Source organism: Myotis yumanensis, unplaced genomic scaffold (assembly GCF_028538775.1).
Source record: "Myotis yumanensis isolate MYYU_CA2020_CCGP unplaced genomic scaffold, mMyoYum1.0.hap1 SCAF_13, whole genome shotgun sequence".
NCBI lineage: Eukaryota > Metazoa > Chordata > Mammalia > Chiroptera > Vespertilionidae > Myotis > Myotis yumanensis.
In genome coordinates this window covers 41,343,392-41,359,361 of record NW_027223764.1, presented here as the reverse complement: position 1 = coordinate 41,359,361, position 15,970 = coordinate 41,343,392, and the positions used below count along the sequence as shown (strand labels likewise).

General features: G+C 57.0%; 1 protein-coding gene across 1 annotated transcript in view; it reads right to left on the bottom strand.

Moving 5' to 3' along the window:
• COL13A1 (collagen type XIII alpha 1 chain) overlaps positions 1-15,970 on the bottom strand; it is a 78,204-nt gene that overhangs the window by 45,683 nt on the left and 16,551 nt on the right. Inside the window, exons 8-14 of the mRNA XM_070431927.1 lie at positions 13,593-13,619; positions 13,470-13,496; positions 12,573-12,599; positions 10,742-10,798; positions 5,947-6,054; positions 3,595-3,621; positions 2,827-2,862 (exon numbers count right to left, since the gene is read on the bottom strand). Coding sequence (XP_070288028.1) covers positions 2,827-2,862; positions 3,595-3,621; positions 5,947-6,054; positions 10,742-10,798; positions 12,573-12,599; positions 13,470-13,496; positions 13,593-13,619 — 309 coding nt within the window. The remainder of the gene's footprint in view (positions 1-2,826; positions 2,863-3,594; positions 3,622-5,946; positions 6,055-10,741; positions 10,799-12,572; positions 12,600-13,469; positions 13,497-13,592; positions 13,620-15,970) is intronic.

Genomic DNA, 15,970 nt, shown 5'->3' with positions numbered 1-15,970 from the left:
CTCCACAGAGGCCGCTGGGGCAGGGAAGAGGGGCTGGTCTGACAGAGAAAGGAAGGGCGAGGAGCAAGAACCCAGCAGGAGAAGAAGGGCCTTCTCAGTTCCTCGTAGATCTACAAGGGGTGACGCTTGTGCCCTGGCTAGGTGGCTTGGTTGGAGCGTTGTCCATACACTGAAAGGTCCTGGGTTCGAGTCCCCATCAGGGCACATACGGGAGGCAAGCAATTGATGTCCTGTTCTCACATCTATGTTTCTTCTCTCACCTCTCTCTCTCTCTCTCTCTCTCTCTCTCTCTCTCCCTCTCTCTCTCTCTCTCCCTCCCTTTCTCTAAAGATCAATGAACATGTCCTTGGCTGAGGATTAAAAAAAAAAAGTGGTGATGCTTGTCACAAGCCTGATGTAGGTGAAGGAAGACCTGGACAAAGGCTGGAGGAGACCCACACTCCTTCCACAGCCAGGGATGCTCTCTATGGAGATGGAGCCAACTCTGTCCCCAGGAAGCCATAGTTTCCCTGAGCTGTCTCCCATCTGATCTAGAAGCTGCTCAACACCCTACCCGAACCCCTCCGGTGACAGGGAGCTCCCTGCAAAGGTACCCATCAGCACTGGAGCCAGTCCTTCCATGCTGGAGCCCCTCTCTCAGCCCCGAGCCGTCTCTCCCCAGAGCAGGCTTCCTGGGGCCAGGAGCTGCCCCCGTCAGCAGCAGCACAGCGGTTTTCTTGCAAATGCAATGCAGTCAGGTTGAATGATCCGTCCCACCGTCTGAGCCCAGGGTGGCGGCCCTCATGGGACCAGGGCCTCTATCATCATGATACCCCAGCCCTAAGCAGAGTTCTCTTAGGACAACACTCCCCCAAGCTCCTTTCTGGGTGAACCAGACTCGCAGTTGGCAGGAGAATACAGACACGGCCATGGTGTGGATGCTGGTTGTGGTCATCGCCACGATCCTAGGGCCACCTCTGCCGGCCCTACAGTTTCTCTCTCCACCGTTTGAAAGAACCGGTGTGGCCGCTAATGGGAAAACCGACCCTGCTCTGCACCAGGAGGCAGTAAATTCTGTGAGTCTGTGCGAGTGGACGGAGACAACCATGGGGGCTATAATTTCCACTTCCTGACACAATGCAAACTTCTCAGTTTATGCAGAACTAATTACAGAACTCAGGCCTCGCCATCTCACCCACCAAACACCCATAAAACGATCCGGATTACGGAGTGTGGGGAATGTGCTTCTCAGGAATGATTCTTCCCTTTCCACACCCTCCCCCACCCCCCCCGCCCCCGTGTGTCCCCCTTTCCATCCAGCCTCTTTCCTTTCCCTGGATCTCCCTATAGAGCAGCGGTTCTCAACCTGTGGGTCGTGACCCCTTTGGCCGTCGAACGACCCTTTCACAGGGGTCACCTAAGACCATCCTGCATATCAGATATTTACATGACGATTCATAACAGTAGCAACATTACAGTTATGAAGTAGCAACGAAAATAATTTTATGGTTGGGGGTCACAACATGAGGAACTGTATTTAAAGGGCCAGAAGGTTGAGAACCACTGCTATAGAGGCTTCCCAGCCAGGGTCTGCAGGCCGGATGGGCTCCATGTAGCAGGTGGTAGCATGAGAAGGGCCCAAACCTGGACATGCAGCCTCATAGGGAGGTTTTAGGACCAAAATGATGCAGGTCACATTGAAGAACAGCCTGGCAACATGGCGGGCATTCAGTAAGTGGTGGCTTTTATTAAGGCTATTTTTGTTTTCATAGTTACTGTAAAGACCACCACTGGGCCTTGGTTCAAATGGTTTCCCTGTCTAAAATGCCATTTCCCTTGAAATTTGCTGATTGAAGGACCCCAGTGGTGGATTAAAAATGGCCACAGATGCTTTGCCACTCCTCCCACAAGGAGAAGTGGAAGCTGAGTCCCCTCCCGCCGCCCACATGACTTGGCCATGCGACTTGCTCTGATCGATAGGACATCAGAAAATGTGATGCCAGTGCACCGGGACTCGCCCATTTTGAACACTGCCCTGGGCCTGCTGCACTGTAAGGAAACCTGTCTAGTCCACTGGGGGCTGAGATGCCAGTGGAGGGAGAACAGAGGCACCTCCCCCACAGCCAGCACCAATCACCAGACCTGTGGAGGCGGCCGTCTTGGCCTTTCCATCCGTCATGCAGTGTGGATGTGTGAATGAGCCCAGGGGAGACCAGCGGTGCCCTCAGATGGCCAACCCACAGAATCATGAGAAAGAAATCGTCATTTCAAGCCAGTACGTTTGGGATGGTTTGTTACACAGCAATGGCTAACCTACCCATTCACCAGGGCTGAGCTCATAGGCTGTCACCTCCCAGAAGACTTCCCAACTCCTGCCAGGTTGGAAGTAATCTCTCCACCACCCTGTATTCACAGCGCTTTGTGATGGCCGCAACCAGCACACACAACCTTCACCAGGGTTATTGGTGCAGGAATCCCATCTCTCTGGCCTGTGAGCTGCCAGAGAGCAGGGCTGGGACCCTACCCCATCTCCCCAACCCTGCTCAACACGGAGCTCTTCCTGAAGAGCCCGAGGCGCCTCGGTACAGATACCGCCACCAGGTTGGCGGGGGAGACCCTTCTGGGTCAGAGGTCCAGCTGGACCACTGATTTGCCCAAGGCCCTGTCCCCTCCTCAGCCTCCTGCTTCCCCAAGTGGAGATATGACCTCTGTCCAGCCAACCTCACACGCATTACGAAGCTCACGCTGGGTGAGCGTTTGTGCAAAATTATGCGTGTGTGCACCATGGTGAGATCCCACTTGAGTTATCGCTGTGGGGTGAGGTCTTCCCCTCCCTCCGCTTCTTACCTTCCTGCCATGGTAGCCCTGGATCCCTGGGTCTCCCTGGAGGTGGGGGGAGAGACAAAGAGAAGATGGTGAGAGGGGTTTTCCTAATGCCAAACCTCAGCTCCTGCTGCTCCCCTCACATTCCCATCCCTCTTCCTCCCCATGTCTAAATCCTCCGACCTCCACGCACAGCCAGCCCTGGAACAATATCAGAGGCTGTTCTGCTCCTCAGAACAAGTCAACTTGGCAGGAGACCTGAGTTTCAGTTTTGGTTCCACCACCGATTCTCTGTAGAAAACTTGGACCCGTCACTTTGCCCCGGGCCTTCAGCATCATTTGTAAAATGGTTGGGCTTCGCAGCTTCTCATCCTCAGAGCCCGAGGTTCCCCGCTACAGAGGGAGAGTCTGTTTGACATCATGAGCTTCCAGATAAGGTTTCAGAAGAGACCAGATGACCCTGAAGGTCCCTCCAGTCTGACCCCTTATGAAACTTTTATTGGGATGTTGCGACAGTGTCCTGGGCATCAACCCTGAGTTTCCAACCAGACTGTAAGCTCCTTGGAGGTGGGACCAGCCATAGGACTTGGTCAGCCAAGCCCTCAAATGGTCCATCCTTGCGGGACCCAACTAGTTCCCAGCGGGGCAGTGGTTTGGAAGTGAGCCAAGCCTGATCCATCTCTTAGCTCAGCTCCCTCTCAGCTCCTACGCAGAACCCTTCAGTACTGCCTGCCCCTCCTCCTGCAGGGAACTCTCCCACCCGCTCAGTGTGGCACCCCGAAGGGCCCTCACCTTCGGTCCAGGAGGCCCAGGAAAGCCCTGCGGAAGCAAGAGAAAGGTGAGTGGAGGTGGGTTCTACAGGTAAACAGTTGTGGTTGGTCATGTTTACAGGGGATGCTGGGGTGGAGCGGTGCTTGAAGGGCTCTAAGGGGCTCTGGATGTGCTAGAGAACAGATCGGAGGCTCCTGGGAGGGTGTCTGAAACCTGCTGAGGGCACATGGGGACACCAGGCTGGTGTCCCTCTCTGGAGCCATGTGGCGCCGTGGGCATCTTCTCTGGGCTTGCCCACTGGAAAATAGGTCAGTGGCATCATGTTAAGTCGACAGTGTGGTTTGGTCCAGATCCCCACCCGCCCACCTCCTAATTGGGACCCCTCCCTGGAAAGCCGGCCCTGCCCAGCAGTCATGATTTTGCCTTTGGCCCTGCCAGCCTGCGGGGGAGCCCTTCGTCTCCGTCCCACCGGGCGCTGTGACCATGGCAGCCCGCAGTGGGGTGGTGGCGCGGGCACAGGGCCTGCAGGAGCCCGAGGGGGAGGCCAGGGAAGAGGTGCTGTCTCCACGCGGTGGTGGGAGCGGGTCTGGATGGCAAACACGGGCTTCAGAAAACCCTGATGCCCGAGTCTGGGCTGTTTCAATTGGTTTAAAAACACACTCTCTGTTTTCTTTTTTTTTCTTTATAAAAAAACCTAACAAAGAAAACCATCTGGCTTGCGTTCAGTGAGTGGGAGCCCAATGTGTTTGGGGAGGGCAGCCAGTGGGTTTTGAGCACTTTTTTGGTTTTCCCAGCTTGGTTTGGTTCAGTTCCCTAAATTTCACTTCCTTTCAGGTTTTCCATTTTCCCATCTAGAAACCCATGAAAGTGAGACCAATCTCCTTCCCTGAGGTCCTGGGAGGAATGATGGAAATATTTAAAATCCGTGCAGGGGGTCAAGCTGGGCAGGCGACCCAAGCCCCCAGCAAGCTAGTTCCAGACGGCTGTGCCCCCTTCTGGCCAAGCTGGGTGCCGCTCAGCCGGAGCTGTTGCCCAGCCCGGGGGACCCCACACGGAGCCTCAGCATTGGCAGCTGGGGCGGCTGAGGGGCTAGAGGTGAAGCCAAGTGACTCGGATGCGACTGTACTCATTGAGGGCCATTTGGCAGGGAGGTCGTGACTCAGCAATTTCTCCTGGGGGCTCCTTCCCAGTGACAATCAGGTGTGCAGACATTCTTGTTCAAGGAGACCTATCACAGAAGGGACTCATTAACTGCTCACAGTAGGCCCGGCAGGCCTAAGACCCATGTCCTGGGAGACGCCTGATGTGGGAAAGGGCGTGTTTATGATGGCAAATGGGAAAGGAACAGGGTACAAACTGCTGTATCAGTCAGAACATTATCAACCTGGAAATGTTCAGGTGCAGATACATCTAAGGAGGAACATGGAAGGACTCTCCAAAATGGGAATGATGCTGAACTCTGAATATGGGAAAAGAGACCATGGAAAACCTTTTCTTTGTCTATATCCCAAACGTTTCCTGACGAATGTATGAGGTTTCAGTCATAAGAAAGAAACCCAGGTTTGTGTGTTAGCCACATAGAAAAACATCATTAAGCAGACTTTGTCCTTCACACTGTCCCTCCAGGAACAGATGTCATTAGTCTTAGCTCTGGATTGAGAACCCATTTTCTCCAAAGAAGTCCAGATGCCTGCTGGGTTGTTCTCCTGCCCTGCTGCTTTTTTTGCACTAAATTGGGTTGAGAAAGACCCAGGGCTTAGCCAGGGCTTGGGAATGGGTGACTTGGTGGCCACTGGGCTTAAATAGCCACCCATGTGTGGTCTTGCCTGGAGGTGGGGTGCCTGCTAGCCCCCCTGGGCCCCTGCCAGTCCTCAGGCTCGATGCAGGGACCCCTGGCTGACCTGGCATCCAGGTGGTGGCTTAGAAGTAGGAAACCTGCACCAGAAAAGGCATGTGTGTTAGGGGGTGCCAGCTGGTGGGACAACCCTCCGTCAGAACTCACTGGCCCCAACTCAGGTTCTCCTAAGCCCAGGGGTCAGGGAATAGGCATGAGAGGTGACCTTGGAGATGTTTTTCCCTTTCTGCAGGGCTGGGGGTAGCCTGTTAGTGACTTCTTCCCTAGAAAGCAATGGTTGGAGTTGAGGACATGGCCCCAGGAGGTGTGTTTTCAGAACCAGAGTGCAGCAGGTGCGTGTGGGAGGGATGGGCAGCTCCTTGCATAGGCCACCCATGTGCAATGGCCTTGCCAAGATCCTTTGGCCATTCGGCTGGGACACAGATTCCTGTTGGTTATGCAAAGTTTGGATGCTTCTAGAGACTTCTTAGAACAAACCTTGGGAGAGGAGGCCGTGGAGAGAGGAAGGGGGTACTTACAGGTGGCCCCATGGGCCCTGGCAGTCCTGGCTGCCCCAGAGGTCCACTTGGTCCAGGAGGGCCTGGTGGCCCTGGTGGGCCTTGGATACCGGCCTGGCCCTGTTCACCCTGAGATTCATGGAAACGAGTGTTAGAGAGAGACCCCAGGCTGTAGAGCGGTTCCCGCCCCAGTGCCATGCACCCGGTGAAGGCCTGCGTGGGCTCTGGTGGGGAGGCGGAGGTGGTGTGATGGCGAGGCTGCTGCGTGGTGGCGTGATGGCGAGGCCGCTGCGGAGGTGACTACATGCAGGGACGGTGGCAGCAAGGAGACGGCCAAGACATTGGGCCCCCAAGAGGAGGGGCTTCCAGAGAGGACTTGCTGGTCCCAGTGTGACAGCCCTGCTGCGGTGGCAGAGGCAGAGGGGTGAGCGAGGTGACCCCTGGTGGATGGTGGAAGGTCTGCTCCCAGCCTAGCCAGGCGCCAGAGTCCCCGAGGCAGTCTGGGACCGGGGCCTGCCTCCGCTCCCGCCGCTCCCGCCGTGTGGCAAGCCCCGTCCTCTCTCTGCATCCTGGCCTCTCAGCCACTGGACGAGAACAGCGGCCCCTCCTTTCCTAAGGCAGCTCTTTGCCATTTTTGATGATCTGGCCCAGAGCATCAAATCCGATCCTTAGGTCAGAGGTCATAGACTTTTGTTGGGCTCACTAAACAATTGGGCAAGCGATTTTAAGTAAAAGAATTGGATTGATGGGTTCTGACGAAAAACTGGGAGCCCTGGCAGCGAGGCCCACATTCCTGGGGGCAATCAAGGCCTGGGTCAAGGAATGGCGCCCCCTTCAGGGGGGGCATGAGTTCTCCAGTTGCATCAGGATGGATGAGGGCCTGGGAGGCAAGGGCAGCATCATGTTCCCTCAGGAGGAGAGAGAGCCTGGGGCTGGGGACCAGTCAGAGTCACCCTAAGTGAGGGCTCCAGGGATGCTCTTGGCTCAGGTCTTGTGAAAAGGGGCCCACCCTGCAGACAGACTAACAGAACAGCCCGGCAGGTGTGGGAGCTCCAGGCTGGGCTGCAGGGGACGCAGGCAGCCTGAGTTCCAGGCCCGCCCACCCTGCTCAGTGGGATCTCAGCAAGCCTGTCTGATTCCTGCTTCCCTGTATAAAAGGGGAGCTGATGATGCGTCCTGCAAACTCTACAGCGGGAAATGATGATTATAAACAGGAGTGCACAAACGCAGGAGGAGAACTGTAAGATTTTTAGCACAGCGGTTCTCAACCTGTGGGTCGCGACCCCTTTGGCGGTCAAACGACCCTTTCACAGGGGTCACCTAAGACCATCCTGCATATCAGATATTTACATTACGATTCATAACAGTAGCAACATTACAGTTATGAAGTAGCAACGAAAATAATGTTATGGTTGGGTCACAGCATGAAGAACTGTATTTAAAGGGCCAGAAGGTTGAGAACCACTGTTTTAGCAGCACCTGCTTGAGCCATCTCTTGGCTGGGACACCCTAGGGCAGATGGCACCCGGCAGAGCTACTCTGGGCCCCGGGCTTCATCCTGCCACACCCCGGGAAGCTGCTTGAGGGCACTGAGTGCTCCCGGTGGAGGAGGCAGGTGCAGAAAAGGGTCACGGGTCCCACTTTACAGAAAACAGGCTCAGGGAGGTTGAGTTCCCTCATCAAGGTCACATGAGAATTCAGGGGGAAGGCAGGACCCCAACTCGGAACTCCAGACTATTCCTATTCATTCCAAATAAGCCCCCAGCAAACACTGCTCACCGCCCAACTTTCTACACGTTGGAAGTGACCTCCAACACCACCTGCTAAGCACATCGTCTCTCTTATAAAGTGTCCTGTTTCAACTAATATTAGACCCAGTATTTAAGCATCGTACAGAGCCTGTCAAATCAATATTGGTTTATTGACAGGAAGGGGACAAACCTTTTTATGTCCCACCGTGGCTGACGGGCCGAAGCTGCAGCAGGCAGAGCAGGGGCCGCTACACCTCTCTCTCTGCTTGGGAAACCAGGCCAGGGCAGCACAGAGAGTGCTGGCTCGCCCACCCCTTGCTCTGGAAAAGGGAGGCAGTAACATGCCTGGGCCCCTCCCGATTTCTTCATCTGAAAGGTGGGGATGATGATGGTTGGACCGACACAGGCGGCGGCCGGTGTGGGATTACATGAGATGATCCACGTAGAATTCTTACGACAGTGCCCGGAATCAGCGAGGGCTCCACAAGTAGCAAAGGCAGCTAAGGCAGCTGAGGCCCGGAGGAGGCCGCTTGGGTTGAGGTGAATGGCCGCTCTGAGAGCAAGGGCTCGGCTCTCCTGGGGTGGGGTCTGGCACGGGCGGGGGTGGGTGGCAGTGGGGCGGGCCGGGTGCTTCTCTGAGCTGCCAGCGGGCCACCTGAATGACCATGCTTGGGGTAAGCACTCGGAGCACATGGAGGCTCTCGAGGGTTTGGCTGGTGTAACGGGATCCGCAGGCTCGGGTGACACACCCGTCACGTGTCCCTCTGTATTTTTAGTTGTTAATTGGAGCGATTTTTTCAGCCTTGTTCTACCAGGTGCCTGACATGCAGGCCTCTGGACTCCTGAGTCAGGGCAGATGGCGGCGCCAGGCCATGCTGCCAGGCTCGCAGAGAGCATCTCTGAGCCCTGTCCCTTCCAGCATCCCTGTGGCCTTGGGGGGTACCCCCTGTGCAGTGTAAGGAAGGCTAGGGGTGTGGGTGCCTTAGCCTGAACCCTGGGTCTGAGGTCTCTTGTTCTGTGTGACTTGGTCCTACCCAGCCTCATTGGGTTGGTAAGGCAGGAAGAAGGAATCAGTTGCCCACGGTGATTACACCTGTTGATTGTGGGCTACAGTCCCTCTGCAAACTCCCTCCCTCCTCAAACTCAGGTTACAAGTGATCAGATGCTGAGCAAACTGCATTTCTAAATATAAAGGGTGTAGGGCCAATGGAGAGAGCCCTGGGTGGGTGGGGGGTCTGAAGACCTGCTGCCAATTCCCATCCTGCCTCTTGCTGTTTGGGGCACAAATTCCCTTCTCTCTGAGCCTCAATGTAATCTAGCAATGAAACTGTGCTAGGAACTAGTTCAAGTCCTTTGCATACCCAGTGACCCGAGGCAGTGGGAACTGTTATTAGCTTCATTTTACAAATGAGAAAGCCGAGGCACAGAAAGGTTAAGTAACTTGCCCCAAATCACACAGCTGGTAAGAGACAGAGAGCCTGGGTGCCCTGTCATGTACTGTGTGACGTTGGCCAACTCACTTAACGTCTCTGAGCCTTGACTTCCTCATCTGAGAAATAAGGATGACCAAGCCCGGTTCAGAAAACTGTTGAGCGGCTGAAGTGGAATCAGGCCTGTGGCATGTGGGACACGGTGGCTGGCAGCACTGACGGCTGTGGTGGTGGCTCCTGTGAGTAGCAATGGGCAGCAGGAGTTGGGGGTCTGCTGGGCCAGGTGGTGTGTGTCTCTGGGCCTATGGCATTCACCGGTCCATTTTTGTCTGGTTTAATTTAACCAAAAGACAGTGAGGTTCTGTCTTCGTCTGCAGCCCCCGCTGGCCTCTCAGGCCCAGAGACTCAGAGCCCCGGGAGGCCCCAGGAGGTCTGGGCAAAGGGAAGGGGTCTACCTGGAAGGTCCGCCTTTTAATGACTGGGGGTGGAGCCAGTCGCACTGAATTGAGGAGAGGCAGCAGCTGAGGAGAGAGATGAGTTGGAAGGCCAGAGGGCAAAGGCCAAAGGTCGCAGGTGTTCAGGAGGATGCCAAAAGTCACCAGGAAGGCAGGGCAGCCAAGAGGGAACGGAGGAGAGATAGAGAGAAGAGAGATTAGCGAGTGTGAGGCACATGGAGGGGAGGCATGGGCCCAGCACTCTCGAGGCTTAGGGGGTGCAGTGCTGAGCTTGCCCTGGGAGGGGACACCGTCCCTTAAAGGAGGAGCGGCCCTTGGGGTGTTGGCCAGCAGCATCCCCCAACAGGGAGAGCGGTCCTCCTTGCCTGGGCCTGCCCTCGGTGGCCACGCTGGGCCGAAAAAGCCGCCTGACACACAACCCAACATTGCACTGCTGGCATTCCTGGTGGCGGACAAGGGCTGCTGGGCTGAGGGTGGGCGACTCAGAGGCTCTGGTTACGTAGGAGCCACAGGACCAGCTAAATTGGTACTTGCAGCCAGGCTGGTGTGTGGCTGCCTCTGGGTGCTCTTTTTGGTTGAATGAGAAAGGCCGATGTCAGCGAATCTGGGGAGGTGGTCAAGGGGCAAGCCCGGTCCCGGGGGCTGAACCGACCGAGGGTGTGGCCAGTGTGGGCACAAGATAAGTGCTACCCAGGTCTCACCCTGGGGCTGGCCGGCTTGGAAAATAGAGGCTGGGCAAGGATGTCCAACCACTTGTTTGGGAGAGGCAGCTTGCCATCACAGTATCGCATGTGACTTTCATTTCTGGAAAATCTTGCTGCTTTCAGTCTCTCTACCCATGCAGCCGAGCACCCAGCGGCTCTAGGAAGTGGCAAGACCCAAGTTAAAACAAAGATGGCATCTAACCAACCTTTTGTTTGGAAAGCATTTTAAGTCACACAAGGCCCCTGGGATGAGTGTTAAGAACCAGAGGCCACCTGGGCTGAGAATGTGCCCAGCTGGGGGCGTGGGTGCCTAATCATGGCCTTTCTAGGTTATGGCCACCTTCCTGGGGCAGCTGCTGCACCCAGAGCCGCGCCCCCACCCACCAGGGGCCCGAGGATGTGCAATGGTGGCCTCTGCGTTCAGGAGCCTCTCAGCAGAGCGGGGCCAGAGGCCTCCCGGAAGAGAACCTACAAACCTTCAGGGTAATTATCTGGTTGGAGTGCAGAGCTGCTAGAGAGCCGCTTAGGTACTCCTGGGAGGGAAGGGCAATGGAGGTGGTGAGACAGGGCCGGAGGCAGAGTGAGTGCCGGGGCCGCAGACACTGCTCCCCCGCTCCCTTGCTCCCCGTCCCAGGGGACTCCATCCCAACCTTCCGCCCCTGCTCCCCTCCCTGCAGATGCTGCAGGCTGCAACAGAGGCAGGGACCAGCCTGGATCTCTTGGCATCTTGTGGATGTGGAGGCCTGCCTCCCACCATGCCCGCAATCGACCACTTGCCCTAGAAGCCCCCTGCTTTCCTACCCATTACCAAATAAGGAGCAAGTGCCGCTCCCCACCCCGCTCTCACCCCTGCCTGACCTGGACCCCACACTGCCATGGTCATAATGCTGTGTTTGGCTGCACCCGGTGGCCAAGGTGCTTCTGGAGCCTTCTGTCCCTGCCCTCTCCCTCCTCTTACGCTGGGTTTAGGGGCGGAGAGCCCTCTCCTGCCCCCACCCTTGTGCGTTCGCCCAGATCTGAGGACAACACTCCCAAAGCGCCTGCAGTTGTGTTGTCTTCGGTGCAGGGGGAAGCTGTCTTTCTTTCAGGCAACATGACAATCCTGAGAGCCCATCGTTCCAAATAAACGCAGCTGACCTTCTATTATTGTATCAGGATCAGGCTGGCCGGAACACCAGGGCCCCTGTGTCCCTGGAGCACATGCCACTGACAGGCTGGCTCTGTCCACACGGCTGCTGGCTTGCAGCCCCTGCCCAGGCCCAGCCCAACCTTGGCCTCCACGCCAATCCTGCTACTCATGTTCAAGGCTCCCCATGCCTCTTCCTGCCCCAGGAATCCAGGGGTAAGAGTCTGATTGGCAGGACCCTGCTAGCAAGGCCCTCCTGGTGGCCCTGCGGAGCCTGGTGCACTCCCAGTCTGGCTTGCGCTTGTCTCCACTCCCTCATCCCCTGCCCAACAGGTGGGCGGCCAGTGAGCCACACCGTGTGTGTGTTTCTGGGTACCACGAGGCTCAGGACAGGGGAATGGCACCTAAAGATGCCTACCCAGGTCTGAGAGTGGCGAGGCTGCTCTACAAAACAAGAGGCATTTTCCAGGTCGCTGGGCCTCTCACTGGAGGAAGCCATGCACACCTTAGCCCTCCCGCCTCTAGAACGGCTCTGCAGGGCGGCTGGTGCACTCTGCAGGCTTTGGGCTGTGCAGCCCGAGGGAGAGCCCGGAAAAGGAAGGAGCTGGTGGGATGGGGGAGTGGCAGACCACCAGCCCCCAAATTCCCACTCTGCTTATAAAGAGCCCAGCACCGCTTCTTCAAGAGGCAAAGCGGAGACTTCACCCTGGAATTGTACAATCCGCCCCCAGCTAGCTCCTCCCATTGAGGCTGGCTCCTCTGAAACAATGACTAACCCAAAAGTCCCTCTGATGCGGCCAGGAAGGCGGCCAGACACACACGCAGTCACACGCACACAGACACACAGACTCGCACAGCCACACGGCCTTCCGGAGGCGGCGATGTGCAGAGGGGAGCAGCTGGCACTCGGAGTCACAGATACACACCTGCTGGGAGACTCACAGCCCGGACAGCGTGGGGCAGATACACAGACACGCACGGACGGGTGGACACGAGCTGGAGACCGCTCTGCACAAACTCACACTGACCACAGGCACACGCCCGGGCCAGGCAAACACACGGCTACCCAGGGCCCCACTCCGGCTGCTGACCGCAGGGGGGTCGTATGCTCCTGTTCCCAAGCTCTGTAGGTGCTGGGGGCCCAGGGAGATGAGGCTGATCAGTTTTAGGGGTTCACTTACCCGGTGCGGGTACTCTCCACACTGACCCTGAGGGGAGGGGAAGGAGAGGAGGGTGTTAGGCACTGGCTGGTGGCTGTCCGTCAGGGGCACCTCAGGGCTTGTACACACCATGCACACTCACCACCCACCAGACCCCCTCTAGTCCTGGACTGAGCTCTCTGAGGTGGGAGAACTAACCCCCCTCCCCTCCCCACCCCACCCCGACTGGCAGCACGGAAGAAACCCCGGGGTGGAGCCTGCCTGGATGTGGCCCCATGGAGCCTGGACAGGACTCCACTGCCATGTACCACCTGCCCTGACACAGGCAGGAGCTGTGCTCCACACCTGGCTGGAGGGATCTTCCAAAAAGGTTGGCCCTCGGGTGGGTCCACCCAATGCCCCTGGACGGCAACAGCAGACGGCGAGGCAGGTTGTGGGCAACGAGGCCCCTGGAGACGCCTTCTCTGAGCTGGGGGTGCCAGGTCCCTGTGCCATCCGCCTGGGCAAGCCCAGCAGAATCTCCATCAGAAATTTGGAGAGTAAATGTGGGGGGCCAGGCAGGGGCCAGGCTATTGGTTTACATATTGACACCTCAAAATTCCAGCGGCTCCTGGAGGTGGGTCAGGAGACATGTGGGGGTGGCAGGTGGGAGGGGCTGAGAGAGGCTGAGGAGGGCCAGGCTTCAGGGCCAACCCCTTCCGCCCCCCTCTCCCCTCAACTGACCCCAAGAACAGAGCAGGAGCCAGAGCAGCTTCCCTTTTCTCTCTTCTATACCAGGCACCACAGGGGCCCCCTGGTTCTGATAAGAACTAAAGTTTAAAAATAACCACTCTGGACCCCTTCTTTCCTGTTTTTTGTTTTTTTTTTTAATGTGTCCCACTTGAGATGAAAATTCTAGAAAACCTCCAGCGGGCTTACCTTTTCTCCTTTTTCTCCTTGGGGCCCCTATGAAGAGACGGAGAGGAGAGCGTTAGAAACTAAAGCTGAACACACAGCAGCCCAAAGCCTCTCTGCGGGGGGACATTGGGGTGAGGTACCAACCGGCTGTCCTCGGGGACCCGCCAGGCCCTGTGGGAGGAAACACACAGGTCAGTGGGCGCACAGGAGGCAGGCAGGCGGGAGGCGGCGGCCCAGGCAGGGGATGTGCTAGAAGCCGGGCTTCCCGGTGCTTCTCAGAATGCCCGGGTCGCCAGGGCTGCCCCCCCCCCACACACACACCCACCCCTGGTCTTCCCGTGCCCGAGATGCTCCTGGGGTGTGGCCTGTACCCCACATCTCAGCATCTTCATCTGCCCGTGGGCACGGCTAGCTGTGCCGTCCCCACCTGCATGGCCGAGAACAGATGCCATCCTCATTCATGTCTCCCACCGTCACCTCTGGGCCCCTGGCTAGGAAGGAGGCTGCGTTTGCATGTGACGCCGGCCTCACTCATGCCCATCTATCTCATGGCTTTGGAGGAATCTCTGGCCAAAGAGAGGAAGCAGGAAGTTGACGACTTAAGCCAGGTCCTGGGCCCCTTGGAGGAACATAAGGGACCTTGGGGTTTCCTTCCAGGATATCTTGTCAAAGCTACAGGGCTAAGAAAGGCGCCTGGGCTCAGGGTGGACCCATGTTCTCTGAGACACAGCGTCTAGCTGGCTCTCTCAGGAGCCTGAGCGGAGCCCGTGTGGAGGCCTCACGGCTGGTTTGGAGGGAGTGGGGCGGACAAGCACTTCCGGCGTTGAGGACCCCCCTGAGGCTGGCTTTCAGTATATGCTGAGCTCACCCCCCGCCCCCTCCACCCCCCCACCCCGGCCCGTGAGAAAGGTGCTCACATCAGCTCCATCTCCCAGGTGCGGCGAGCGAGACAAGGCTCGGCATGGGGTGGCATTGGGACGTGAGTCCAAGTCTGTCTGACCATCCGGGTCCAGCTGTTTCCACTCTGCCACGCTCTCTGAACTGGGCTGGACCTCGGGAGGCAGGGCCTGGGCTTTTAGACGTGGCTGAGCCCAGGCAGTGCCCCGGCTACTGGGGCCTGAGGTCCCTTCCGGCCACCATCCTCAGGGCCTGTGGAACCCACCTGCTGGGCCCATCTCTTTGGGGCTTGGCGAGCTCATGATTCCCAGGACAGTCCTTCTGGGTGGGGGATGAGCCTTCTCTTGCCCCTGGCTGGCCAACGGGACCAACCACGGGACTGGGAAAGTCCCAGGTTCATAAGGGGAGACAAATGGCCTTTGGGGCAATCCATGTGGCACCCCAGCCCATATGGCTGACCAAGTGTTTAGTATCAAGAGCCACAGAACATGATGCATCTGGCAGGAACCAGACTGCAAGTGACCAGGCCAGAGAGAGGAGCTAGATGAGAGAGGGAGGGCCAGGGGCCAAGAAACAAACAAAGGTTCGGGATTACACAGGCTCGCAGGAGTGAGTCCAGACACCCCACATGGTGGGCCACGGGGCACTCGTGGTCCCAGAGGTATTTGGTTGATCCTACACAGTTTTATTTCACTTAATTGCCAACATTTAAGCGCAAGGAGAGCACAACAAAAACCTGGATTTCAAGTTTCTTTTAAAAATTTCAAGGTCCAATAACACATGACACCCATTTAGCTCCAGCTGAAAGCAGCTGCCCCTTGAAGGCAGGTCACGGGTGACGTGCTGGCTGGCTAAGGCGCTCGTGGTGACTCCTGTGTGCCAGGCACTGTTCTCAGCACTTGGTGGGAATGAACTCTTCCCACCCTTAGATAGCCCTGTAAGTTCAAGAGTCCCGACTTTCCTTTAGGGCACCAGCGGGACCCTGATCCTGTCTACACCCTACAGCAAGTTCTTGGGGCTACTATGAGGTGGGTGGGCAGAGGTGACTGCCTTTTAACAGGTGAGGACATGGGTTAAGCACGTGAGGGTGAGCCCCAGCCCCCGTGCTGGACGCCCAGCAGAGGGAGAACCAGCTGGCGAGGAAGGTGAGTAGGACACGGACAGATGATAAGCAGACCAAGATAATTACACCAGACAGAGCGTTGAATTAATAGCTCGGCGTCCCCGTGCCAAGTCAAACAGGAGTCTAATAGCTCTGTGGCCTGTCGGATTTTGACGGATGACTATGAGGCAGATAAGGCATCTATCACACCGGTGTGGGCTCAAGAGAGATGGGTGGCCCCACCCTTCCCCTGAATTAGCTCTGACCTCTGAACAGACAGGTTAACTGGGGTGGGGCAGAGAGATGGCAGGAAGGGGAGCCCCATAGAAGGGCCCTTTCCTTCAAGACAAAGGGTCCTGGCAGCAGAAAGGAGGCCTGGTGAGGGGGTAGGATCTCCCCACGTGGGTCTTCGTCCCAGCTCTGTTACTGAGAAGTTGTATAGCCTTGGGCAAAATACTCAACCACTCTGTGCCTCGAGCTCCCCTTCTGTCGAGTGGGAATAGTAAGTCATTATGAAGATTAC